General features: G+C 37.3%; 2 protein-coding genes and 1 pseudogene across 3 annotated transcripts; all 3 read left to right on the top strand.

Moving 5' to 3' along the window:
* The first annotated feature begins 182 nt into the window (after positions 1-182).
* On the top strand, positions 183-1219 carry LOC308350771 (POU domain, class 5, transcription factor 1-like; annotated as a pseudogene). The gene is made up of 2 exons: positions 183-231; positions 560-1219. The product of its transcript is annotated as a POU domain, class 5, transcription factor 1-like (transcript).
* A 4998-nt stretch (positions 1220-6217) lies between these two features.
* LOC308350769 (olfactory receptor 4A47-like) lies at positions 6218-9580 on the top strand (the record flags this gene model as incomplete). The annotated part of the gene is made up of 2 exons (XM_080816262.1): positions 6218-7151; positions 9339-9580. The coding sequence occupies 2 exons, from the start codon at positions 6218-6220 to the stop codon at positions 9578-9580; spliced, it is 1176 nt and encodes a 391-aa protein (XP_080672388.1).
* A 9033-nt stretch (positions 9581-18613) lies between these two features.
* On the top strand, positions 18614-19543 carry LOC308350268 (olfactory receptor 4A47-like; the record flags this gene model as incomplete). The annotated part of the gene is made up of 1 exon (XM_080815405.1): positions 18614-19543. The coding sequence occupies one exon, from the start codon at positions 18614-18616 to the stop codon at positions 19541-19543; it is 930 nt and encodes a 309-aa protein (XP_080671531.1).
* Positions 19544-26181: the final 6638 nt, after the last annotated feature.

Here is a 26181-nt window from a genome sequence, read left to right as displayed (position 1 = left end):
TATTTTTAATTGAAAATAGCTGGCATACAATATTACACTAGTTTCAGGTTTATACCATCGTGATTCAACAGTTGTGTACATTATTATAGTGGGTGGGATTAGGGAGGGAGACAGGTGTTGAGCAGTCCCTTGGAGAGCCCTCATTTTTCCAGACCCCTTGTCTTGGGCTCCCTCTGTTCCCCATGGCAGAATGCCTGGCCTCTAACTTGGCATTCTTGTATTCAGAAGAGGGTGAGGGTAGAAGGGATGAGCTGGGAGGGCTAGAGCCCTACTGGGTTAACCCTTTCACCTGGCTGACCATCTGTTACCCTCCTAGTGGTTCAGGAATTGAACCAGAGTTTGGAACAGATGTGGAATATTGGGGGATTCCCCTATGCCTCCCTGCCATATGAGTTCTGCAGAAGGACAGCATACTGTGGACATCAGATTAGGGTGGAGTGAGTGCTCCAAGGCAGCCTGGAGACCTCTCAGGGGGAGGGCAAGGTAGGAGCTGAGGAGGAGAGCCAGCTCCAAGGACGCTTTCCCTGAGCAGAGCAAAAGTTTGGGCAAAATCCTGCAGAGTCCCAGGACATCAAAGTTCTTCAGAAAGACCTGGAATAATTTGCCAAGCCCCTGAGGCAGAAGAGAATCACTCTAGGATATACCCAGACCCATGTGGGGCTCACCCTGAAGATTCTTTTGGGAAGGTGTTTCACCAAATAACCTTATCCGCCCCTTTGAGCCTCAGCACCTCAGTTGCTACAACACATGTAAGCTGTGGCCCCTGCTGCAGAAGTGGGTGGTGGAAGTTGACAACAATGAAAATCTGCAGGAGATATACAAAGCAGGGACCCTTGTGTGGGCCCAAAAGAGCAAGTGAACTAGTTTGGAGAACTGTGTGAGGTAACCTGGAGAACATGTTCTTGTAGTTCCTGAGACCCACCCAGGTGCAGATTAGCCCCATTGCCCAGCAGCTGGGGCATGAGAAGGATGTGGTCTGAGTGTACTTCTGCAATGGTCGTAGGAAGGGACTACAGGCCAGGACAGGATTTTGAGGCTGCTGGGTCTCTTTTTTCAGGGGTACCCATATCCTTTCTTTCAGCACCAGGGCCCAGCTAGGTACCCCAGGCTATGGGACCCCCACTTCACTACCCTATATTCCTTGATTCCTTTCCCTGAGGGTGGAGCCTTTCCCTCAGGGTCTGTCACCACTCTGGACTCTCCCATGTGTTCAAACTGAGGTGCCGGCCCTTCCCAGGAATGGGGGTGGGGGACAGAGGAGAGGGGAGAGCTAGGGAACAAGTACCTGGGGTTTGGTCCAGGGCTTTGGGATCAAGTTCTTCATTCACTGAGAAAGGATTTGGGAACACAAAAGATGTGGGGGCTGGGAGTTTGAGGGGACTAGTTGGAGGGAAGTCAAAGTTCAAGGATGCTCTTTTTTTAATCCCTGCATCACTCATCACTTTGTTCTTAAAGAAGCCTGGGACGCAATAAACCAAAAAATACATTACAGAATGCTGATCATGAAAAGTGTATCTTCCATCTGTTACCATTCATTACCATCCAAAGTCCCTACAACATTACTGATTATTCCCCCTAGACTGTACTTTTCATTCTTGTGAGTTATTTCTTTACTTCCCATTATTGTACCTTTCAGACCCTTCACCTATTTTCCCAATCCCTCCCTCCCTTCCTCCTGGCAGCAGGCAGTCTGTTCTCTGTATTTATGAGTCTGTTTTTGTTTTTTGTTTGTTTTGGTGTGTTGATTAAATTCCACATAAAAGTGAAATCTTTTGCAACGTCTTGAAGACATGCCATACTAATCTATATAAATGTCTTTGTTTTTCTTATACTCCATGTTACTCACTTATAAATATATACTAAAGTAAATATCTCCATTCCTGTTCATGTTATTACTTTTTTCTATAACGAAGAATTTTATAATTGTGTGTTTGTGAATATGTGCAAGTATGAGATCCTAGGAGAGGAATTGTTAGGAATGTATTTGAGTCAATGGTCAGATAGTTAAATGTCAAATTTCATAGTTATTGCCAAACTGTTGTCCTTGAGACTGTAGTAATAGCTACCCTGCTGCTCAGTCTGTGAAAGTACTTCTGTCCATATTCTACACAACCACTTGCAGATACATACTCATGGTATAAGGCAACCAGAAAAATTACAATCTTTCTCATATTAGTGAGTTTGGGTGTCTTTTCATGTGTGTAGTGAATCATCTTTTTTTTTGGTCTATTTTGTGTAATTGTCGATCTTTTCATACTCATATTAGTGAGTACTGTCTTTTACTAAAGAAATGATCTCTTCTACTGTTGTATAAGAAATTGATATTTTTCTGTAATTGAACTTATGATGTGTTTTAATACTTTTATACATTATAGAATGCGTTTTACATGTAAGTAATATCCTTATTAACTTAATATTAAATTATTTCTGGCCTATATATCTTACTTAAAAAGACTTTTCCTATTTCATTCATACGAAAATATTCTTCAACTGCTTTTTTAGCTCTTAATTTTAAAGCTTTGTTGAGCCTGTATAACTTACATTAAAACTTTTGATCCATCTAGAATTTACTTACTTATTTATTTATTTAATTTTTAAAATTTTTTTATTTTTTTAAAGATTTTATTTATTTATTTGTCAGAGAGAGAGAGAGAGAGAGAGTGAGCACAGGCAGACAGAGTGGCAGAGGGAGAAGCAGGCTCTCTGCGGAGCAAGGAGCCTGATGTGGGACTTGATCCCAGGACGGTGGGATCATGACCTGAGCCAAAGGCAGCCGCTTAACCAACTGAGCCACCCAGGCGTCCCATCTAGAATTCTTTTTATATAGGCATTAAAGAGGCATGGATTTTTTAGTTGGTTTTCTAAATTTTCTAAATTTCAGGGTTTTTCAAATTAGTTTCATAATCTTCTTTTTGCCATTGACTTGAAGTCCTATTATATCTAAAGCTCCATATACACTTGAATCCCATTTAAGATTTAATTCTGTTTCATTGATCTCTATTCATGTCCTAGTTAGTACACAATAAAATTGCTTTCATATGTAACACATTTAGTATATACCTCATTTTTTATTCAGATTTTTGTCTATTCTTGTATATTTACATTTTAAAGAAAAATTTAAAATAAAAAATGGTTTTACACTGAAATAAGATAAACAAGTTTAACATTAATGGAGGGCATGTATTGCATGGAACACTGGGTGTCATGCATTAACAATGAATTCTGGAACACTGAAAAGAAATTAAGAAAAACATAACGGAAAAAAAAAATTGACAAATTAAAGTAAGTTTAAAAATAATTTAAAAAAAATTTAAATAGTTTAGATACAAAACATTATTATTTTTAAGAAGATTTAATTTAAGAAGATTAATTTAGGAAGGGTTTACAGCTTTCCAGTACTGAGAACTGTTATCCATGAGCAGGTCTTTTCATTCAACAAGTCATCCTTCATGACCTTGGGTACTGCTTCCATTTTCCGCCTGTGTGAGTTATGCCTTCTGGGTATCTGCTGTTCTCCATCCATGGCCCCTGAAATGCTGCTTTGCACTTTGATTTAAGAAAAACCATCTCTTGGGGCACCTGGGTGGCTCAGTGGGTTAAAGCCTCTGCCTTAGGTTCGGGTCATGATCCCAGTATCCTGGAATCGAGCCCCGCATCGGGCTCTCTGCTCAGCAGGGAGCCTGCTTCCCTTCCTCTCTCTCTGCCTGCCTCTCTGCCTACTTGTGATCTCTGTCTGTCAAGTAATAAATAAAAATCTTAACAAAACAAAACAAAAACATCTCTTTTAGGAAGTGTGTACCTGAAGGCTTTGCTGAGCATCCATGTGGCCATGTGCAAACCTCTGTACTATGAAATCATAACAAGTAATGGGTATATGGCTTCCACTTTCAGTTGGCATGTGCTAGAGGTTTTGTCCTTGCAACCATTCAGGTCCTCTTCACAGTGTGGCTGCCTGTGAGTGGCTCCACTGTCATAGACCACTCACACATTACATAAACCTTTGGCTGAAACTCATCTGCAAAGACACTCCTTCTCTTGGTCTCTTTGTTGCTGTCAACAGTGGGTTCAGACCCCAAATAGCCAAACGAATGTTGAAAAAGAAAATCAAAACTGGAGGCATCACAATTCCAGACTTCAAGCTGTATTACAAAGCTGTAATCATCAAGACAGTTTGGTACCTGCATTAAAAACAGACAAACAGATCAATGGAACAGAATAGAGAACCCAGAAATGGACCTCAACTCTATGGTCAACTAATCTTGGACAAAGCACGGAAGAATATCCAAGGGAAAAAAGACAGTGTCTTCAACAAATGCTGTTGGGAAAATTAGACAGCCACGTGCAGAAGAATGAAACTTGCTTATACTATACACAAAATAAAACTCAGAATGGATGAAAGACCTAAACGTGAGGCAGGAATCCATCAAAATCCCAGAGGGAAACATTGGCAGCAATGACCATTGCTCATCATCCCTGGCTTCTGATGCAGTAACTTCTTACTAGACACATCTCAAGAGGCAAAGGAAGCAAAAGCAAAAATGAACTATTAGGACTTCACCAAAAAACATCTGCAAGCAAAGGAAACAATTTAAAAGGCAACCTCTGGAATGGGAAATGATAGTTGTTTGCTACGTATCTGATAAAGGGTTAACGTTCAAAATCTATAAAGAAGTTATCAAATTGAGCACACACAAAATACTCCAGTCAAGAAATGGTGAGAAGACATCCAGATGGCTAACAGACATAGACAAAAAGAAAAGTATGCAAATGTTAAAAAAAAAATAACTGGAAGGCCTCATGGAGGAAATAGATGGAGAGTCGATTGAAATTAATATATCCTCAAGTAATAATGCAGTTTTTTTGCCCTCTCTTGTCAAACTGGATGACAGAAAAATCCCAGGTCCCTGCGGATGAGTAAAATGTCTTCCTTCAGATTGTGGATATGCCTATGCAAGGTAAGACAAGCAAAAAATAGCAGAGGCCAGGTTTTGCAATTGTAGGACTTTTCCTTATAATGTAAATACAGATTACTTGGAGAGAAAGCAAACATGGATTCTAATTCTAGTTTGATCACTCAAAACTGTGTGACATTGGAGAAGTTAATAGGGATTACAATTCCTGTTATTGTAATATAAGATGTGATTCATTAAGTTGTGAGGAACTGATTGGAATCCACTGTAGTATTGTGAGCAGTGGAGGGATACATTAGAATCAGATTTTAAAAAGGACCATTTGGCTGCATCAGGACAACAAACTGAAGGAAGAATGCAAGGTGAGGGATGTGGCAGGATCCAGGGTGCAGTGAGAGAGAAGGGACGGGGGAAGGGAAATGATTATGTTCGTGAAATATTTTAGAGGGGGATAAAAGGATTTGTTAAAGTTATCAGTATGTGATATGAGATCAAGAAATACATGAAGGACATTGTGATATTTCCTGTCTAAGCAATGATGTGGAAAGTGGTACCATTTAGTGAGCTGAAAACTCCTATGTTTATTGTGGAAACTTAAAATTTAATTTCATAAGTTCTGGAATGATATCCAGTTGGAGATATCCACAGATAGAGATGCCATATATACGAAGTTCAAAAATTAAGGGAGAGGCACAACACTGGCATGCTTTCTCATTTATTGGTCAGGATAGAGGAGACATATCCAACCAAAACCTTAAGAAGGAGATCTCAGTGAGGGATAAGGCAGTTGAAGGCAGTGATCTTCCGTTCCTAGTTGATCCATTCACTTTGAATATGTCAATTACCCTAAATAGGTCTCAAGTATTTCACTTTTGTGACTTATAAGCTGTGCACCTTTATGTGGAATTCCCTTGCTGTCTTTTCTTGTATTTCCTCTTTTCCTTTGAAACTCAGCTAAAGCGTTGCCTCTCTGGGAAGCCTTCCTGGACTGATGTTTGGTAATGTATGCCTACCCCTGATCTTTGCCTTGTGTGACTATTTTTGTAATGGCTTTTATTTCATTGGTGATTATTATGTATGTATGTATGTATGTATGTATGTATGTATGTGAGGGGAGGAAACCATGGCTTGCTTAACTAGAAATTATAACATCCATTACACATTTGACACAAACAGATACGCCTTCCACATTCTTTTAATTGAATGAGTCAATAGAAGATTAATCTTGTAATGCATTTAAAAGTTTTCCCCCTTGTTTTGTAGATCACTTCCTTCTAATAGGAGAAGTCAGCTCCTATGCAGACTAGATGGAACCAAGAAACAATGTAACTTATTTTGTCCTCTTGGGCCTCACCCAGGATCCAAAGGAACAGAAGGTCCTTTGTGTTATGTTCTTGCTCTTCTATATTTTTTCTGTGGTAGGAAACCTGCTCATTGTGGTGACTGTAAGTCTCAGTAAGACCTTGGGCTCACCTATGTATTTATTTCTTGCTAACTTATCATTTATGGATGTCATTTATTCATCTTCCATTTCCCCCAGATTGATTTCAGACTTATCATCTGGAGAAAATACAATATCTTTCCATTCTTGTATGACTCAGCTATTTACAGAGCACCTTTTTGGTGGAACAGAAATCTTTCTTCTGCTGGTGATGGCCTATGACCACTATGTGGCCATCTGCAAGTTCTTGCATTATTTGGTGATCATGAGGCAGTGGGTGTGTATTGTGCTGCTGGTAGTGTCCTGGGTAGGAGGTTTTCTGCATTCAGTAATTCAAGTTAGCACTATTTATGGGCTTCCATTCTGTGGCCCCAATGTTATTGATCAGTTTTCCTGTGACATGTACTACCCCTTATTGAAGCTCATCTGTACTGACATGTATGTCATTAGCCTGTTAGTGGTGGCCAATGGAGGGATGATCTGCACTATTGTGTTTGTGTTCTTGCTCATCTCTTACGGTGTCATCTTGCACTCTCTAAAGAACCTTAGTCCAGAAGGGATGAGGAAAACCCTCCAGACCTGTGGTTCCCACTTAACTGTGGTAGTTTTATGCTCTGTTCCATGTATTTTCATGTATGCAAGACCTGCTAAGACCTTCCCTATTGACAAATCATTGAGTGTGTTTTATACAGTCATAACCCCCATGCTGAAACCATTGATCTACACTCTGAGAAATTCTGAGATGACAAATGCTATGAAGAAGCTCTGGAGAAGAAATATCTTGTCTTTTGTCGATAAGTGTATTATCCACCATGAAGAGAATTATTTTACATTGGATCCATTTTCTCCATGCAGAAGTCTTCTTAAAAGTCTCTTTGTTTCAAATTAATTAAGTTAATTAAAGAATGAACAGGATGATTGTACATTAAAAACATTTCCCTTCTTGCTAAAACATAAGGTCTACAGGGTCTTGTTGATCACTTTATTTAGAAAGGTGTAATGCCTTTATCTCAAGGAGTTAATAATAGGTATCGAATTAGTGAGGAAATTTTTATATGATTACAATAATTTTTAATTAAGTTATGTTTTAAAATTTGTTTTCTGAGATGTGTATTATTTTTTATTAGATTCTTGTTATGTAAAGTAATATTTTTATTATACTCTTTAAAATATTTAATGATGTATAGACTGTCTTGTGTATTAAATTTCTGCTGCCTTAGATATAAAATAAGTATTTTCATAAGAAAAATTGAAGTGTAATGGATAATAAGAGTACAAGAGCAGATCTTACACAATTGGAAACAATGTTGAATAAATTACCTACTTCTCTCTCAGTGTGGTCTCTACTCCTCTTCCCCAGAGTTAGTCTTGATCTGTTGAAGACTCATGAGATAAAAACTTTGCAATTGCACCTCGATTTAAATATAAGAATGTAATTTTTTTCTGTGTATTTAAATGTTTGCCTTTATTATGCAACTTGTTTTTTTAAAATAAACCTTTAAGTTGACATAGTTTTGCTTATTTCTAATTTTTTAACTGAAGTATAGCTATCATACAGTATTACAGTAGTTTCAGGAATATAGCATAGTGAGTCAACAATCATGTACATTAAGAGATGCTTATCATGAAAAGTGTAGTTTTGATGTGTTACCATACAAAGTTGCTACGTTGTTTTTGATTGTTTCCTATGCTGTCCTTTTCATTCTTGTGACATATTTATTTTATCACTGAAACTTTCTGCCTTTCATCCCCTTCACCTACCTTTGCCTATCCCTTCATCCCCCTCCATTCTGGCAATTACCAGTTTGTTCTCTGTATGTATGAGTACATTTCTGGGTTTTGTTTGTTTCACTGTTTTTTTTTTAATTCCAATATAAGAGAAATCTCTTGCAACATTTTGAAGATATTCTATACTAATCCATAAGATCTCTTAGTTTTTCTTGTACTCCATATTACTCATTTATAAACATTTACTAAAATAAATAAATGTATTCATTTCTGTTCATGTTTTTACTAAACTTATCCTACAAAAATTTTTTTGCTTTAAGTATATGTTTGTGAACATGTGCAAGTATGAGTTCCAAGGAGTGGAACTGTTGATATATGTATTTGAAACAATGGTCAGATAGTTAAATGTGAGTATTCATAGTTATTGTCAAACTATCATGCTTGAGATTGTAGTAGTAGCTAAACTGCTTCTCACAATCTGTGAGAGTATTTGTGTCCACATTCTCAACAATCCATACCTGATAAATATTCATGGCATAAAATAATCTGATTAAAATGTAACCTTTTTCATATTATCGAGTTTATCTTTAATATGATTTATATTCCTTTTTCTGTGAATCACCTATTAATGCTTTTACTTATTTCATTCCATCATTGATCTTTTCCATAGTGATTTTCGTGATTGATTACATTCTGAGGAAAGGATCCCTTTATTGTTGTGTATGCAGCAATTATCTTTCTGGCTTGTGATGTGTTTTTAACTTTTGTATAGTTTGTAAAATCCTTTTGGCATGCAAAAAATATTCTTAAAATTTAATAGTTAATTTTGTTTTGCATTCTTATCTTTAAAAGTTTTTCCCACTTATACCAAAATATTCTTAAACTGTTTTTCAGCAGTTAATTTTTTTTATTTTCTTTTTTAAAAATTTCTTTTCAGTGTTCCAGAGTTCAGCAGTTAATTTTTAAAGCATTTTTGAGGTTGTATATCTTACATTAAAATTTTAGACCCATCTGAATTTTTTTGATATAGGAGTTGAAGAAGTATGGAGGAATAGTCAGTTTTCTAAATTTCAGTTTGTTTTTTTTTTTTAACATTTGCATACTTTTCTTTTTGCCATTGACCTGAATCCTGATTATTATATTCTAAAGTCTTATTTTTATTTGGATGCAGATCAGGACACCTGTTTCATTCATCTCTTTGTTCATATCCCCACACAATATAATTGCTTTCATATATAACATATTTGTGTTACACATAGGTTTGCAGATGACCACATGGATGCTCAGCAAAGACTTAAGTCACACACCTCCTGAAAGAGATGGTTTTTCTTACAGAAAAATGCCAAACATTTCAGGGGTCATAGATGAAGAACAGCAGATATCTAGAAGGCATAACTCACACAGGCAGAAAATGGAAGCAGTGCAGAAGGTCATGAAAGATGATTTGTTGAATGAAAAGACCTGCTCATGGATAACAGTTCTCAGTACTGGAAAACTTTAACTCTTCCTAAATTAATCTTCTTAAATTGAATCCTGTTAAAGATAATAACTGACTTTTGTTTTATATCTAAACTATTTTAAATTTATTTTAACTTATATATAACACATTTGTTTTATATATGTTATCACATACATCATGAGATGAGCAGTCTCTCATTATTATTCCTTTTCAGATAAATGCCTATTCTTCCATATTACCTTTCGAAAACAAGTATAAGATAAAATAATAAGGTTACATTGAAATATGATAAATAAGTTTCACATTAAAATAACTTGATAAGTTAAAAAAGTTTAGGATAGTTTAGTCACAAAACAAGTATTATTTTTAGGAGATTCACTTTAGGATTAATTTAGAAAGTTTTTTTTTTTTAAGGTTTATTCATTTTGAGAGAAAGCGAGCTTCAGTGAGCACAAATGGGGGGAGGGGCAGACAGAGAGAGAGAAGCCAACTCTCCACTGAGCAGGGAACATGACATGGGGCTCAGTTCCAGGACCCTGGACTCACGACCTGAGCTGAAGACAAGTGCTTAACCGACTGAGCTACCCAGACACCCCTAATTTAGGAAGCTTTCTAGTAATAAGAACTGTTATCCATGAGTGGGTCTTTTCATTGCACAAGTCATATTTCATGACTTGGGTAATGCTTCCATTTTCTGCCTGTGTAACTCATCCCTTGTAGATATCTCCTGTTCTTCATCCATGACCCTTAAAATGCTGTTTGGCATTTTTGCTGTAAGAAAAACCATCTCTTTCAGGAAGTGTGTCACTGAAGTCTTTGCTGAGCATCCATGTAGCCATCTTCAAAACCCTGTACAATGAAATCATTACGAGTGGCAGGGATATGGCCTCCTCTTTCAGGTGACCTGTACTAGTGGATTTGTCCTTGCAACCATTTAGCTCCTCTTCACAGCATGGCTGTCTGTGTGTGGCTTCACTGTCATAGACCATGTGTGCATGACATAAACCTTTGGCTACAACTCATCTGCATGGGCATTCATACCCTTGGTGTCTATGTTGCTGTCAAAAGTGGGTTCATCTGCCTGTGAAAATTTTCCTCTTGTTGGTCTCCTAGTTGGTTATCATATGCTCATGGAGGACCTGTACCTTGGAGGGGAGACACAAAGCTGCATCCACCTGTGTCTCTCATGTCAGTGTGGTGGTCGTAATATTGCATCCTGAATATTTGTATATTTGTACCCAATCACCACCTTCTCCACAGATCAAGCTGTGACTGTGTTGTATAGCATGGTAATTCCCTTGTTAAACTTAAACCTGCACACTCAGAAATTTGGAGGTGAAAAATGCCATGGGGAAGTTCTGGGGTTGAAAAGGTAACTTTGAGAGATATCCACCACTTTATAAAATAAATTTTATATATTAAATAGAATAGAGAAAAGAAGGTAATTGGTACAGAAGCACATGATCACTATTTGTCCAAAGTATGTTTATTTTGACATATAGGCACTCTGAAGAAAGACCCAGGGAGGAAATCATTGACCATTATAAAAATATCCTATTTAGGTTTATGTATTAACCAGTTGATGGTCAAAGTTCAGTGTGCTGTGAGTATTAGTTAGAGTTCTTTTACAAAGCAGATTGTCAGGACACAGATCTGGAGATTTTAATTTACCAGTTTTGTTGTTAGATGACATACCTACTTTATATACAGATTTATATTTAAAGCCAGTGATATGTGCATATACTCTAGCCATTGTGCTGTAGTTTATGCTGGCACCTTGCACCTATTAATGAAGTCAACTTAGTTTTTATTTTTATTTTTTATAGATTGTATTTATTTATTTGACAGACAGAGATCACAAGTGGGCAGAGAGGCAGACAGAGAGAGAGGGAGAAGCCGACTCCCTGCCAAGGAGAGAGCTCGATGTGGGGCTCGATCCCAGGACCCTGGGATCATGACCTGAGCTGAAGGCAGAGGCTTTAACCCACTGAGCCACCCAGGCTCCCCTCAACTTAGGTTTTAGGTGTAGTTTTTAACTTGTAGTAAAGTCCAAATAACAAAAATTGAAGTTTTAATCATTTGTATTTGCATACTTTCCGTGACATTGAGTCAATTCACATTTTTATGATGATTAACGTAAATTAATTGACATTTGTAATGCAGGCACCAACACCATCCACCACCAGAGCTTTTTCACCTTCCCAAAGTGAAATTCCACACTCATTAAACATTAATTTCACATTCCTTCTCCTTGGGCCTTAGGCAAGGACTGTTCTGTTTTTTTATTTGTTTGTTTGTTTGTTTTTAAATTTCTGTATCATTGATTTCTACTCTAATCTTTATTCTTATTCTTCTCCTGCTGGATTACAGCTTTATTTGCTGTTGTTTCTAGCTCTTTTAGTTGTAAGGTTATGTTGTGTATTTGAGACTTCTCTTGCTCCTTGTAGAAGGCCTGTATTACTACATACTTTCCTGTTAGGACCACCTTTGCTGCATCCCAAAGGTTTTGAACTGTTTTGTTTTCAGTTTCATTTGCTTCCATGTATTTGTTGAATTCTTCTTTAATTTCCTAGTTGTCCTATTTGTTCTTCAATAGGATGTTCTTTGACCTCCATGTATTTGTGGTCTTTCCAAATTTCTTCTTGTGGTTGACTTCTAGTTTCCTAGCATTGTGGTCTGAAAATATGCATTGTATGATCTCAGTCCTACTGTATTAGTTGAGGCCTGATTTGTGACCCAGTGTGTCATTTATTCTGGAGAATGATCCATATGCACTCGAGAAGAATGTGTATCCTTCTGCTTTAAGATGGAATGCTCTGAATATATCTGTGATATCCATCTGGTCCTGTGTGTCATTGAAGGCCTCTTTGTTTCCTTGTTGATCTGCTTAGATGATCCTTCCATTGCTGCGAATGGGGTGTTAATGTCCCCTCCTACTACTGTATAATCATCAGTGAGTTTCTTTAATTTTGTTATTAATTGGTTTACATATTTGGCTGTTCCTAAGTTGGAGGCATAAATATTTAGAATCATTACATCTTCTTGTTGGATACACCCCTTTAGTATGGTGTAGTGTCATTGTTGTCTTGTTACAGTCTTTTGTTTAAAATCTATTTGTCTGATATAAGGATGGCTACTTCAGCTTTCTTTTGATGTCCATTAGCATGTAAATAGTTCTCTGCCTCTTCACTTTGAATCTGGAGCTGTCTTTAGGTCTAAGATGAGTCTCTTGTAAACAGTATATATATGGGTCTTATGGGTTTTTTTGTTTGTTTTGTTTTTTTTTTTTTAATCTATCTGACACCTTATGTCTTTTGTTTGGAGCATTTACTCCATTTACATTCAGAGTAATTATTTGTAGGTATTTATTATGTTATTGTATTTCTTATTTTGTCATTGTTTATGGAAATTTCTTCTGTTTCTTTAGCTTTGTTTAGTTTTTGTCTCTTTTGGTCTTTCTTTCCCAGTCAAAGTGTCTCTGTTAGTATCTCTCACATGATGGTTTAGTGGTCATTAACTGCTTTGGTGTTTGTTTTGGAAACTATCTCTTCTGTTTTGAATGATTACCTTTCTGGATAGAGTATTCGTGGCTGCAGATTTTCCCCATTCAGCATGTTGAATGTATCATTTCCCTCTCTTCTGTCTTGCCAACCTTCTGTGGAGAACACTGCTGTTAACTTATCGCCCCTCCAATTGTCAGTTAGGGATTTCTTTTGTCTCATTGCTTTTAGGATTATTCTTTACCTCAATATTTTGCAAATATAACTGCAATATCTTGGTATTGGCCTGCTTGTGTTTAGATGGAGGTCTTCTGAATTTGGCTGTCTGTTTCTGTCCCTAGATTAGGGAACTTTTTAGCTATAATCTTCTCAAATAAACCTTCTGTTACCTTTCTTTCTCTTCTTCTGGGACTCATATGAGTCCCAGTCATCCAAACATTTTTTTTTCTTTTTTTTTTCTTTTATTGTTTCATTATCTTCCATAATTCTGTCTTCTATATCATTTATTCATGTCTCTGCTCCTTCCATTCTTGTGGCCATTACATGCAGTCAGTTGTGAATCTCAGTTACTGCATTTTCCATTTCAGCCTGATGGTTGATTAGCTCTTTTATCTCTGTGGTAAGAGTCACCCTCATGTCTCCTATGCTTTTCCTTAAGCCCAGCTAGTATCCTTATGATTATTGCTTTAAAGTCTGCATCAGGCCTATTACTTATATCTGTTTTGATTAGATCCCTTGCTGTGACATTTTCTTGTTCTTTCTTTTGGGATGAGTTTCCCCATCTTGGCATTTTGACTAGGTTTCTGCTTCTTCTCGGTGTTAGGAAAGTCTGTTATGTTTCCTGTTCCAGAGATTAATAGCTTTAAGTAGAAGAGATCAAATAATGGCCAGGATCTAGTGCTTCAGGAAGTGTTTTTGAAGTGTGCTGCATGTACTCTGCTACTGTGTTTTGGCTGCTCTGTTTCTCACGTCAGTTGTACGTAAAGGTTCTATTTGCCTGCAGAGGGGACTGTTTGGTCCTTGGTCAGAGTGTGGTAAGTTTTAACTAGGTAAGATCTGGTCTGCTTGTTAAAGGAGACCTGATAATATTTCCACTATAAGTGAAACATTGAAGAACTCTGTGGCCAGTAGACATGGTGAATGCTGGGGTTTCTGGTGGCCTTCTGGGAAGGGACCTGCTGCACTAGTCCTAAGGTACACTTACCCAGGAAAAGTATTACTGGCAGAGTACAGAGGAGGAATACTTGGTGTAAGCCGTTTAGGCAGCCAGTGCTGGCAATGTGCTGTTTACTGAAGCTGGTCTATACTGAGAGGTGGGGGAGGGAAATGGCACTAGCAAGCTCTTTGTCCCCAGAGAGGGGAGTCCATGCTTGCTGATCTCACAAAAGCACATTAAGAGGAGCAAATAATTTTCCCTCATGTGTCCCAGTGTTTCTAGATCTCTCATTTCACACTGTCTCTGGGTTGCTTGCCTGCCTAGAGCAGCACAGTTCACCTTTGGTTCTAGCCCAGCCAAGCTTTCCGTCTTTTAAAACTCTAAATTTTTGGGATGCCTGGGTGGCTCAGTTGGTTAAGCAGCTGCCTTCGGCTCAGGTCATGATCCCAGCGTCCTGGGATCAAGTCCCACATCTGGCTCCTTGCTTGGTGGGGAGCCTGCTTCTCCCTCTGCCTCTGCCTGTGCTCGCGCTCTCTCTCCCTCTCTCTCTCTGACAAATAAATAAATAAAATCTTAAAAAAAACAAACAAACAAACAAAAAAAAACAAAACTCTAAATTTTTAGGACCTGGAGCAGTGAGAACCTTCACTTGTCTTCTAGAGGATGATATCACTGTGCTGGGACTCTTGCAGATTTGATCCAGAAGGACAATTGTGACATAATGCACGGGCATGGGATTTGGAGAAATGCAGGCTAAAGAGCCAGTGTCCAGTGTAGCCACATCTAGCAGGTGTCTCTGTGCCTTTGCTGATGAGTGAAGAAAGGAAATGGAGCCTGCGGCGTCTTTTGTCCCCAGAGAGGCAATGCAACCTCTCAGAGATGTGCACTAAAAAGTAAAAAATAATCTCTCCCCATGCCCTGTAGGTGATCCTCAGAGTGTGCTGTCTGGCCAGGTTACCTGCCTACCTCTTCTCCAGCAGTAGGGCAACATCCTCAGATCTCTGTCTTAGCCAAGCCCAGGGACCTCTGAAATTCCAGTGTTTGAGGCCCATTGGTTGCAAAAACTTACCAAAAGCAGCCACTGTAATTTTCCACTCCAATGGCTTGGAGGAAGTGTACTTCTTGTGTGTATTCCTGTGTGGTCCACTCTCTCTCACCAATTCTCTGCAATCAGCACTCCCTCCTCTCTGTAGCACTGCATGAAAATGGGTATAGAAATACATATTTGAGACTGTGATAACCATTATTTTTGTATATACCCCAAAGTGGAATTGTGGCTCATATAATGTTTTTCTGCTAATTTTTTTAGGAAATACCATAGCATTTTCCATAGCAGCTACATCACCGTGCATTCTCAGCAACACTGCCTTACACGTGTTACAATTTTTACATTTTGTGGTCATAGCTCTCCTGGGTGTGAAGTAGTGTTTTGATTACCATACCTATGTAGTTTTAGAACCAGGAAGTCCTCCAATTGTTTGTTTGTTACTCCAGGGTTATTTTGGTTGCTTGGCATGCCTTGAGTTTCCACCTGAATTTTAGGATGGTTTTTTCTATTTCCGGAAAAATCTTTTTTTTTTTTTTTTTTTTTTTTGGATTTTAGTAGGAATTGGTTTGAATCTATAAGATTCAAATTAAATTTATGACCAAGCAACAACTAACATAAAACTCAGCATGGAAAGGTTGGGAACTTTCCCACCATAGTCAGGAAAAAGATCAGAGTGTCCATGCTCACCACTCCATTTCACAATAGCACGGGAATAAAAATCCCTGTGAAATTTTTAACCTTTCTACATATAGGTCATGGCATCAATGAAGTGAGAACACATTCTTTAGAATGTTTACTTAATTTTGCTACCTAAAATCGTGTTTCTGATGGTAGCTACTAGCTTTGTATCTCAGCTTAAACATTACCTTTGAAGAAAGGCCTTCCCTGGTCACCTTTTCCATAGCAGAAATCTCCCTGAGTATACCTTGTTTGCTGTATTATTAGCCATGGTGAAGATTATATTTAGTTTAGTAAATTGTCCCCATATTTGCTGTCTAACTCTATTATAAGAATATAAGGTCCATGCAGTGAGGAACTTTGGCATAATTTTCCCCCACTATTTCTTTAATTACTGTGTCCCCATTCATAGCATGGTTTCTGGCAGTAGATTGGAGCTCCAAATTAAAGAAATTAATAGTTTAATAGTTATTTTATATATAAACATGTATCTAGAACATCTAACCACACTTTAAGGTAGGATAAATTTACTATTAAATGAAAGGAAAGAAAAACTTGCTATGATAAGTGGGGAAATATATGAAAAATTTTTTCCCTAACAGCATGACAGGGCTAAAATTTTATTCTTGACTGGCAGTAGTCTTACAATGATTCTAAAGCTATTTTCTTATGTTACATCTTTCTGACCCTAATTATGTGATTTGGCCTCCTAGTATCTTTATAGAGATATTTTTTTAAAGTTTTTTTTTTTTGTGGAAATTCCCAGTGAATTTAATTAAGGAAGGATCAGTCTTGGACACTTTCCAATTCTAGGACTTAATGAGAATGTGGTTAGAAGGGATAATATGTCCAGTGTTCTTTGCTCATATTGGGAAGAATATGCTATGCTCTTAAAAACTTGTACACATTTTTGAGGAGGTTTCTGTTAGGTTTAAACATTATCTAATGAAAAACACAAAAATGTTTCTTAAAAATACCAGGTCAGCCAATCTGAGCTAAGGAAAAGACAGAATGGAGATGAATAAGGAGTGGAATGATATTTTCTTATTCAGAAATTAGCAGGAAATAAATTACTTGAGAAAAATCTCCCTTGGAAATGTCTGGTTGCTCTCGTTTTATCTAAGGATAGGATTTCCTTGTCTTTTAGATTAATTATCCTAATGTGCAAAATTTTTGTTTTTCTCTGTGGAACCTGGAATTCTTAGGAAGTAATCTACAATATAAATAAAAACAACCTTCTGAATAACCAGAGGACTCCATGGAGAGAACGGACAGAGAATTGAATGGAATAAAATATGTCCTCAAATAACAATCTAGCGTTCTGTCCACTCTTGTCAAACTGGATGACAGAAGAATTCTAGGTTCCTGTGAATGAGTAAAAAGTGTTCCTTGAGCGTGGACTTGTCTTCCTAAGGTAAGACTAACAGTAAATAGTGGAAACCAGGCTTTGCAATTGTGTGAGTATCTTTATTATGTAAAAGTTAGATCACCTTGAGATAAAGCAAAATTGGGTTCTAATTCTAGTTTTGTCACTTCAAAATGGGTAAACATGGGAAAAATAGATGTTCAGAATCTCAGTTTGTTCAACTGTGGAATGGGAATTATAGTTTCTGTTACTGTAAATATTAAATGTGATTCATTAAATTGCGAGTGAGTGACTAGAATCCACTGTAGATGTTGTGAGCAGTGGAGTGATCAGATCAGAATCAGATTTAAAAAGGATCACTTAGGCTGTGTTAGGAAAAAAAAAATGGTGGAGGCCAGAATGAAAGGGAAGAGATAATGTAGATATCTAGTGCGGTGGGCCAGAAGTGGGGAGGGAAGGGAAATAACCAACTTTGTGATCTATTTCAAATGGGGTTAATAAGATATGTTAAAGGTATCAATATGTGATATGATAGCAAGAAAGGCATGAAAGGCACAGGGATATTTCTTGTCTGGGAAGTTATTTGGAAGGTGGAACCATTTAGTCGGATGGCAACACCTACATTTGTGGCTGAAAATTTAAAATTTAGTTTTATAATTTCTGAATTAATATCCAATTGGAGATGTTCAGAGTTGGAGATGCTGCATATATGAAGTTTAAAAATTAAAGGAGAGACCCAACATTGGGAAGGTTCCACATTTATTGGTCAAGGAAAGAGGGCATATCCAACCAAAGACCCTAAGAAAGAAGTCCCAGAGAGGGAAGACAATCCAGGGCAGTGACTTTACATTCCTAATTTGCTCCACTCAATTGAAGTGTATCAGTTACTTTAAAGGGATCTTGAGTATTTCACTTTTGTGACTTTATAAACTGTGCACACTTGCATGGAATCCCTTGCCCTCTTGACCTTCCACTTCTCCTTTAAATCTCAGGAAGGAGTGCTTCTTCTGGGAAGCCTTCTTTATTTTCTGTTTGATTAATATATTCCTACCACTAACCTTTGCATTGTGTGACTACCTTTATATTGGCACTTATTTCATTGAATATTATTATGTATGTTATCACTGAGTGTAGAAAACCATGACTTGTTCAACTTGGAAATCACAATGTCTGTGACACAAATGGGTACTCCTGCCACAATCTTTTACATAATCTTTTAATTGAATGAATCAATAAAAGATTAACCTTATAATGGATTTAAAGGCTTTCTCTCCTGTTTTGTAGATCACCTGGTTCTACTATGAGAAACCACTCCCATCCCGACTAGATGGACCCAAGAAATAATGTAACTTACTTTGTCCTCTTGGGCCTCACCCGGGATCCAAAAGAACAGAAGATCCTTGTTGTTATGTTCTTGCTGTTCTATATTTTGACCGTGGTGGGCAACGTGCTCATTGTTGTGACTATAGCTGTCAGTAAGACCCTGGGCTCACCTATGTACTTGTTTCTTGCTAACTTGTCTTTTATGGATGTCACTTATCCCTCTTGCATTTGCCCCAGATTGATTTCAGATTTGTTGTTTGCAGAAAATACCATATCCTTCCAATCTTGTATGACTCAGCTATTTACTGAACACTTTTTTGGTGGCTCAGAGGTCTTTCTTCTGCTAGTGATGGCCTATGACCGTTATGTAGCCATCTGTAAGCCCTTGTATTATTTGGTGATCATGAGGCAGTGGGTGTGTGTTGTGCTGCTGGTAATGTCCTGGGTGGGAGGTTTTCTGCATTCAGTAATTCAAGTTAGCACTATTTATGGGCTCCCATTTTGTGGTCCCAATATCATTGACCACTTTTCCTGTGACATGTACCCTTTAATGAAATTGGTTTGTACTGACACGTATGTCATTGGCCTGCTGGTGGTGGCCAATGGGGGGATGATCTGCACTATTGTGTTTGTGTTCTTGCTCATTTCTTATGGTGTCATCTTGTACTCTCTAAAGAACTTTGGTTCAGAAGGGAGGCGGAAAGCCCTCCAGACCTGTAGTTCCCACATCCTTGTGGTGGTCTTATTCTTTGTTCCATGTATTTTCATGTATGTAAGACCTATTAAAACCTTCCCCATTGACAAGTCATTGGGTGTGTTTTTTACAGTCATAACCCCCATGCTGAACCCACTGATCTACACTCTGAGAAATTCTGAGATGACAAATGCTATGAAGAAGCTCTGGAGTAGAAATGTTATATCGTTTAGTAGATAAGTGTATTACCTTCCACAAGGAGAATTCCTTTACATTGGACCCATTTTCTGAGAATGCAGAAGTGTTCTTAAAATGATTCTGAGTTTCTTTTTTTCCAAAGAAATTAAGTTAATTATAATTAAAGATGAACTAGGTGATTGTGTTATAATAAGTTTCCCTTCCTGCTAGAATGTAAGGTTCATAATACCTGTAAGACTTCACTTAAAGGTGTGATGCCTTTAGAGCAGGGATTCAATAATAGATAAAAATTAGTGAGGAAATTTTTTATGGTTTTACTATGTTTTAATAAGTCTGTATTCTGAAGTTTTTTCTGACAGCTAGTATTGTTTTCATTATATTCTTGTCATTTAAGGTAATTCTTTTTGGGGCACCAAGGTGGCTCAGTTGGTTAAATCATTTGCCTCTTGGTTTGGGTTCAGGTTATGATCTCAGAGTCATAAACCCTGGGTCAGGCTCCCTGCTCAGTGGGGAGTCTGCTTGTCTCTCTCCCTTGCTCCTTACCCTGCTCTCTCTCTCTGATTTTCTCAAATAAAGAATTAAAAAAAATCTTAAAATAATAGAGTAATTCTTTTTATTATATTATATGTGATATTTAATGATGCATGGAATCTTTTGTTCATTAAATTTCTGTTGCCTTAGGTATAAAATAAAAAGTGTAACACTTCTGTTTTTTTTTTTTAAGGAAGATTGATGTGTAATAGATAAAAATTAATGAAAAAGCAAACCTTACACAATGGGATAAAATTTTCTAAAAGTTTTGGTAGTTTATATGTCTTCAGAAATGCATCCATTTCTTCCAGATTACCTAGTCTTTTTTTGGCATATAATTGCTCATAAAACGATCTTATAATTGTTTGGATTTCTTCGGTGTGGTGTGATCTCTCCTCTTTCACTCATGATTTTATTTATTTGGGTCCTTTCTCTTTTCTTTTTAATAAGTCTGGCCAAGGATTTATCAATCTTATCAATTCTTTCACAGAACCATCTCCTAGTTTTGTTGATTTGTTCTACTGCTCTTTTGGTTCTATTTCATTGATTCCTGCTCTAATCTTTCTTATTTCTCTTTTCCCGCTGGTTTTAGGCTTTCTTTTCTGTTCTTTCTCCAGCTCCTTAGGTGTAAGATTAAGTTGTGTATTTGAGACTGTTCTTGTTCCTTGAGAAAGGTATGTATTCTTATATACTTCCCTCTTAGGACTGTCTTTGCTGCATCCCAAGGTTTTGAACAGTTGTATTTTCATTTTCATTTGTTTCCATGACTTTTCTTTTATGATTCTTTAATTTCCTGGTTAACCCATTCATTTTTTAGTAGGATGCTCTTTAGCTTTCATGTATTTTAGTTCTTTCAACATTTCCTCTTGTGATTGAGTTCTAGTTTCAAAGCACTGTGGTCTGAAAATATGAGGGAATGTTCACGGTCTTGTGGTACTGGTTGAGACCTGATTTGTGACCCAGGATGTGATGTATTCTGGAGAATGGTCCATGTGCACTTGAGGAGTATGTGGATATTTTTTGCTTTAGGATGGAATGTTCTGAATATATCTGTGAAGACCATCTGGTCCAGTGTGTCATTCAAAACCTTGCTTCCTTGTAGATCTTCTGTTTAGATAATCTGTCCATTTCAATGAGGGGGATGTTAAAGTTCCCCACTATTATTGTATTAGTATCAATGTGTTTCTTTAATTTTTTCATTAATTGACTTATATAATTGGCTGCTCGTTTGTTAGGGGTATAAATATTTACAGTTGTTAGACCATCTTAATGGATAGACCCTTTAATTTTGATAGCATTCCTCCTCATCTCTAGTTACAGTCTTTGGTTTAAAATGTAATTTTCCTGATGTTAAGATTGTCACCTCAGCTTTCTTTTGATGTCCATTAACATAGTAAATGGTATTCCACCCCCTCACTTTAAATCCAAAGGTATCTTTGGGCCAAAAGTGAGTCTCTTGCAGACAACATATCTGTGGGTCTTGCTTTTTTATCCAATCTGATATCATACCCTATGTCCTTTGATTGTGGCATTTAGCCCATTTACATTTAGAGTAACTGTTGAATGATATGAATTTAGTGCTATTGTATTACCTGTAACATGACCATTTCTGTATATTGTCTCTGTTCCTTTCTGACTACTTTTGGGTCCTCCCTTTGCTCAGAGGGTCCCTTTTAATATTTCCTGTAGGGCTGGTTTGGTAATCACAAATTCATTCGGTTTTTGTTTGTCCTGGAAGCTTTTTATCACTCCTCTTTTGAATGACATCCTAGCTGGATAAAGTATTCTTGGTTGCATATTTTTCTTGTTTAGCACCCTGGATATATCATGCCAGTCCTTTGGGCCTGCAAGTATTCTAGAGAGTTCTGCTGCCAATCTAATATTTCTACTCCTGTATGTTACAGACCTCTTGTCCTGAGCTACTTGCAGGATTTTCTCCTTGTCTCTGGGATTTGCAAGTTTCACTATTGTATGTCAGGGTGTTGATCTGTTTTTATTAATTTTGAGTGGGTTCCTCTATGCCTCCTGGACTTGGATGCCTGTTTCTATCAGCTGAATAGGGCATTTCTCCACTATAATTTGCTGCAATGTACCTTCTGCCCCCCTCTCTCTTTTCTCTTCTCAGATCCCAATTGTTCTAATATTGTTTCTTTTGTGGTGTCACTTTTCCCTAGAATTCTCCCATCATGATCGAGTAGTTATCTCTCTTTTTTCTGACCTTCTTAATTATCCATCATTTTGTCTTCTATATCACTAATTCTTTCTTCTGCCTCATTCATCCTTGCAATTAGCACCTCCATTTTTTTTATTACATCTCATTAATAGCCTTTTTTATTTCAACTTGGTTAGGTTTTAGTTCTTTAATTTCTCCAGAAGGGGATGCTCTAGGGTCTTCTATTTTTTTTTTTAATACCAGCTAGTATCTTATAATTGTTATTCTGAATTCTAGTTCTGATATCTTACTTATGTCCATACTGATATGGACCCTGACATTCAGTTCTTCCTCTTGCTCTTTTTTGAGATGACTTTTTCTATCTTGTCATTCTGTCCATAGAAGAATAGATCAATGAGAGAATAAAGTATTAAAATGGAAACAACAACCCCAGAGGAATATGCATTAAACAAATCTGAAGAGACCAAAATCAAACAAACAAACAAAAAAGAATATAATCAGACAGATGAACAGAATAGAGCATTACATTGAATCCTGTGTGTACTTTGGTCTGTTAGAAAACTCCCAAAATTGTAAAGAAAGAAAAATGTATATATATGTACAAAAATAAGATTAAGTATAACAAAAGAATAGAATATAACTGTAGAAAAGAAAATTAAAAGACAAGAAAAAAAAAAGAAAAAATGAAAGGATATAAACAGATGGGTAAATACAACAGAGCAATACACTATACCCTGAGTGTATTTCAGTCAATTTGTTAGAAGAAAGTACATATCAAAATTGTAAAGAAAGAACATATATACAAAAATAAATTAAATACAATGAAGGGATAAACTATATGTGTAAAAAAGAAAATTAAAAAAGATAAAGGAGTTGATAAAATAAGAAAGTGGTTGAAAAAGGAAAGAGAATACAATAAAAAAATTAAAGTTTAAAAAATGAAGAATTACTGTGAAAAAACCATGAATTCTATGTGCTGTTTTCTCCCTGCCTTGAAGTTTTGCAGTTCTCATTGATCAGTGAACTTGGTCTTGGCTGGATGTTCTTGAGGATCTTCTGTGGGAGGGCTCTGTTGCTTTGATTGTCAAATGTATTTGCCCCTGGAGGAATTGTACTGCCCTTGCCAGGGAGCCAGGCTAAATAACCTGTTCCAGTTTGCTCTATGTGGCTTTTCTTCCCTGAATCCTTTCCATGCTGCTTTGGAAGATGAGCATGAAAATGGGTGTTCCTATGTGTAGCCCTGGAGCTGAGAGCTCAGGACCCCACTCCTCAGTGCACCCTCAGAAAAAAGCAGTCAATCACTCCTGTCTTTCTGGCCTCTGGCCATCCTCTGAGCTCACCCAGCCTGTGACCCAGGCAGGCACATGGCGCTGCTTTGAGTCTCAAACTGCAGACTCCTGCAGTGGCTCCTGCACCATTCCTCCTGGAGGGAGGAAGGGGAGTCTTGCCGGTTCTGCTCTTTGTTGGGCCCCTTTTTGGAGAGAAGTTGCCTGACTGTGCCATGGTTCACAGTTTATGGCAACTCTGAGCTGAGAGCCCTCTCCTATGCCTTGGAACTCTGCCATACTCAGGCACCCTTGGTCTTCCTGTGACCCTGAGGATCTTGAGACCACATTGACCCCGCTAGGGTTTCACCCCAGGTTAGCCACCTGCGCAATATCCCTCACTGGAACAGACTTCTAGAAGTTCTGATTTTTCACTCTGCTGCTATATCACCTGCTGATAGCTGGCTGACAGAGGCTCCCTCCTCTTGTGGCCTATCTCCCCATACATCACCTTGGGGTCACTTCTCTGAATCTCCTAAACTTTGAAGAAAGTGGTCACTCTTCTATTTGTAGAGCATGAGTCATTGTTTTCTTAGATCTTTGGTTGAGTTCACAGGTTTTCAGGATGATTTCATAGCTATCTAGTTGAATTCCTGGGACCAGATGAAACTAAGGTCTCCTATTCCTTTGCCATAAATTGCATACTTCTTTCTCAGCATGGTCTCTAGTCCCTTTCCCGAATTAGCCACTTAATCTGTTTTAAGACTCCTAAAGTAACAACTTTACAAATGCACTTGGATTTAAATATATGTATGTGAATTTTTTTCTGGGTATATAAATGTTTGCCTTTATTATGTTACTTCTTTTTTTAAAATAAACTTTTAAGTTAAGTTAGTTTTATTTATTTTTAATTCTTTAATTGAAGTATGATTGCCATATAGCATTAGAGTAGTTTCAGGTATACAACATAGGGAGTCAACAATCATGTACAATAAGAGATGCTCATTGTGATAGGTCTAAAATGAGTCTCTTGCAGACAACATATCTATGAGTCTTGCTTTTTTATCCAATGTGATGTGGATAAATCTACAGTGTTGATAAATTGCTTTTGACTGTTTCATTCTTTTTTTAAATATTAAATTAAAGTTCATTTTTTTCAGTGTTCCTCAATTCATTGTTTATGCACCACACCAAGTGGTCCATGCAATACGTGCCCTCCATAATACCCACAACCAGGCTCACCCATCCCTCCCCCCCCTCCCCTCCAATACCCTCAGTTTGTTTCTCAGAGTCCACAGTCTCTCATGGTTTGTCTCTCCTACTTATTTATTTATTTGAGAGAGAGAGAGAGAGAGCGAGCAAGCAGGGGGAAGGGGGAGAGGCAGGGGGGAAGCAGGCTCCCTGCTGAGCAGGGAGCCCAATGCAGGGCTTGATCCCAGTACCCTGGGATCATGACCTGAGCTGAGGGCAGGTGCTTAACTGACTGAGCCACCCAGGTGTTCCTGTCCTTTTCATTCTTGTGACATATTATTTTGTCATTGAAACTGTGAGTCTTTCATTCCCTTCACCTATTTTGCCTATCTCTCCATCCACCTCCACTCTAGCAACCACCAGTTTGTTCTCTGTATGTATGAGCCCATTTCTGGTTTCTGTTTGCTTATTTTTAAAAAATTCCACATATAAGTGAAATCTCTTGGAGCATTTTGAAGATATTCCATACCAGTCCATACACATCTCTTAGTTTTTCTTCTACTCCATATTACTTACTTATAAACATTTACTAAATTAAATGTATTCATTTCTGTTCCTGTTATTACTAACCTTTTCCCACAAAAAAAAATTTTGCAGTAATTATATGTTTGTGAACATGTGCAAGTATGAGTTCCTAGGAGTGAATTGTTGATATATGTATTTGAAACAATGGTCAGATAGTTAAATGTCAGTATTCATAGTTACTGTCAAACTATCATCCTTGGATTGTAGTAGTAGCTAAACTGCTTCTCAAAGTCTGTCAGAGTATTTGTTCCACATTCTTAACAAACCATAACTGATAAATATTCATAGCTTAAGACAATGATTAAATTATAGCCTTTTCATATTATAGAGCTTATCTATGATTTTTATTTCTTTTTCTATGAATCATCTATTAATATTTCCATATTTTTCATTCAATCATTGATCTTTTCTGGCTAGCAGTATGTTTTTAATTTTTGTATAGTATATAGAATGTTTTTGGCATAGAAAAATATTTCTCATTCATTTAACTTTTTTTTTCTTTTAAAGGCCTTTCATTCATACCAAAATATTCTTCAACTGTATTTTAGTACTTAATTTTTAAAACATTTTTGAGAGGCATCTGGGTGGCTCAGTTTGTTAAAGCCTCTGTCTTTGGCTCAGGTCATGATCCCAGGGTCCTGGAATTGAGCCCTCCATGGGGATCCTTGCCCAGCTGGGAGCCTGCTTCTTCCTCTCCCACTCCTCCTGCTGTGTTCCCTCTCTCTATGTCTCTTTCTCTGTCAAGTGAATAAATAAACTCCCCCCCAAAATAAAACATTTTTGAGGTTGTATATCATACGTTAAAACTTTTGCTTCATAAGAATTTTATTTGATATAGGAGCTAAAAAGGGATAGAATTTTAATTGCTATTCTAAAATTGAGGGTTGTTTTTTTGTTGTTGTTGTTGTTGTATAATTTTCTTTGTGCCATTAACT

The sequence above is a fragment of the Martes martes genome (assembly GCF_963455335.1).
Source record: "Martes martes genome assembly, chromosome: 10".
NCBI lineage: Eukaryota > Metazoa > Chordata > Mammalia > Carnivora > Mustelidae > Martes > Martes martes.
This window is presented reverse-complemented; position numbering and strand designations above follow the sequence as displayed.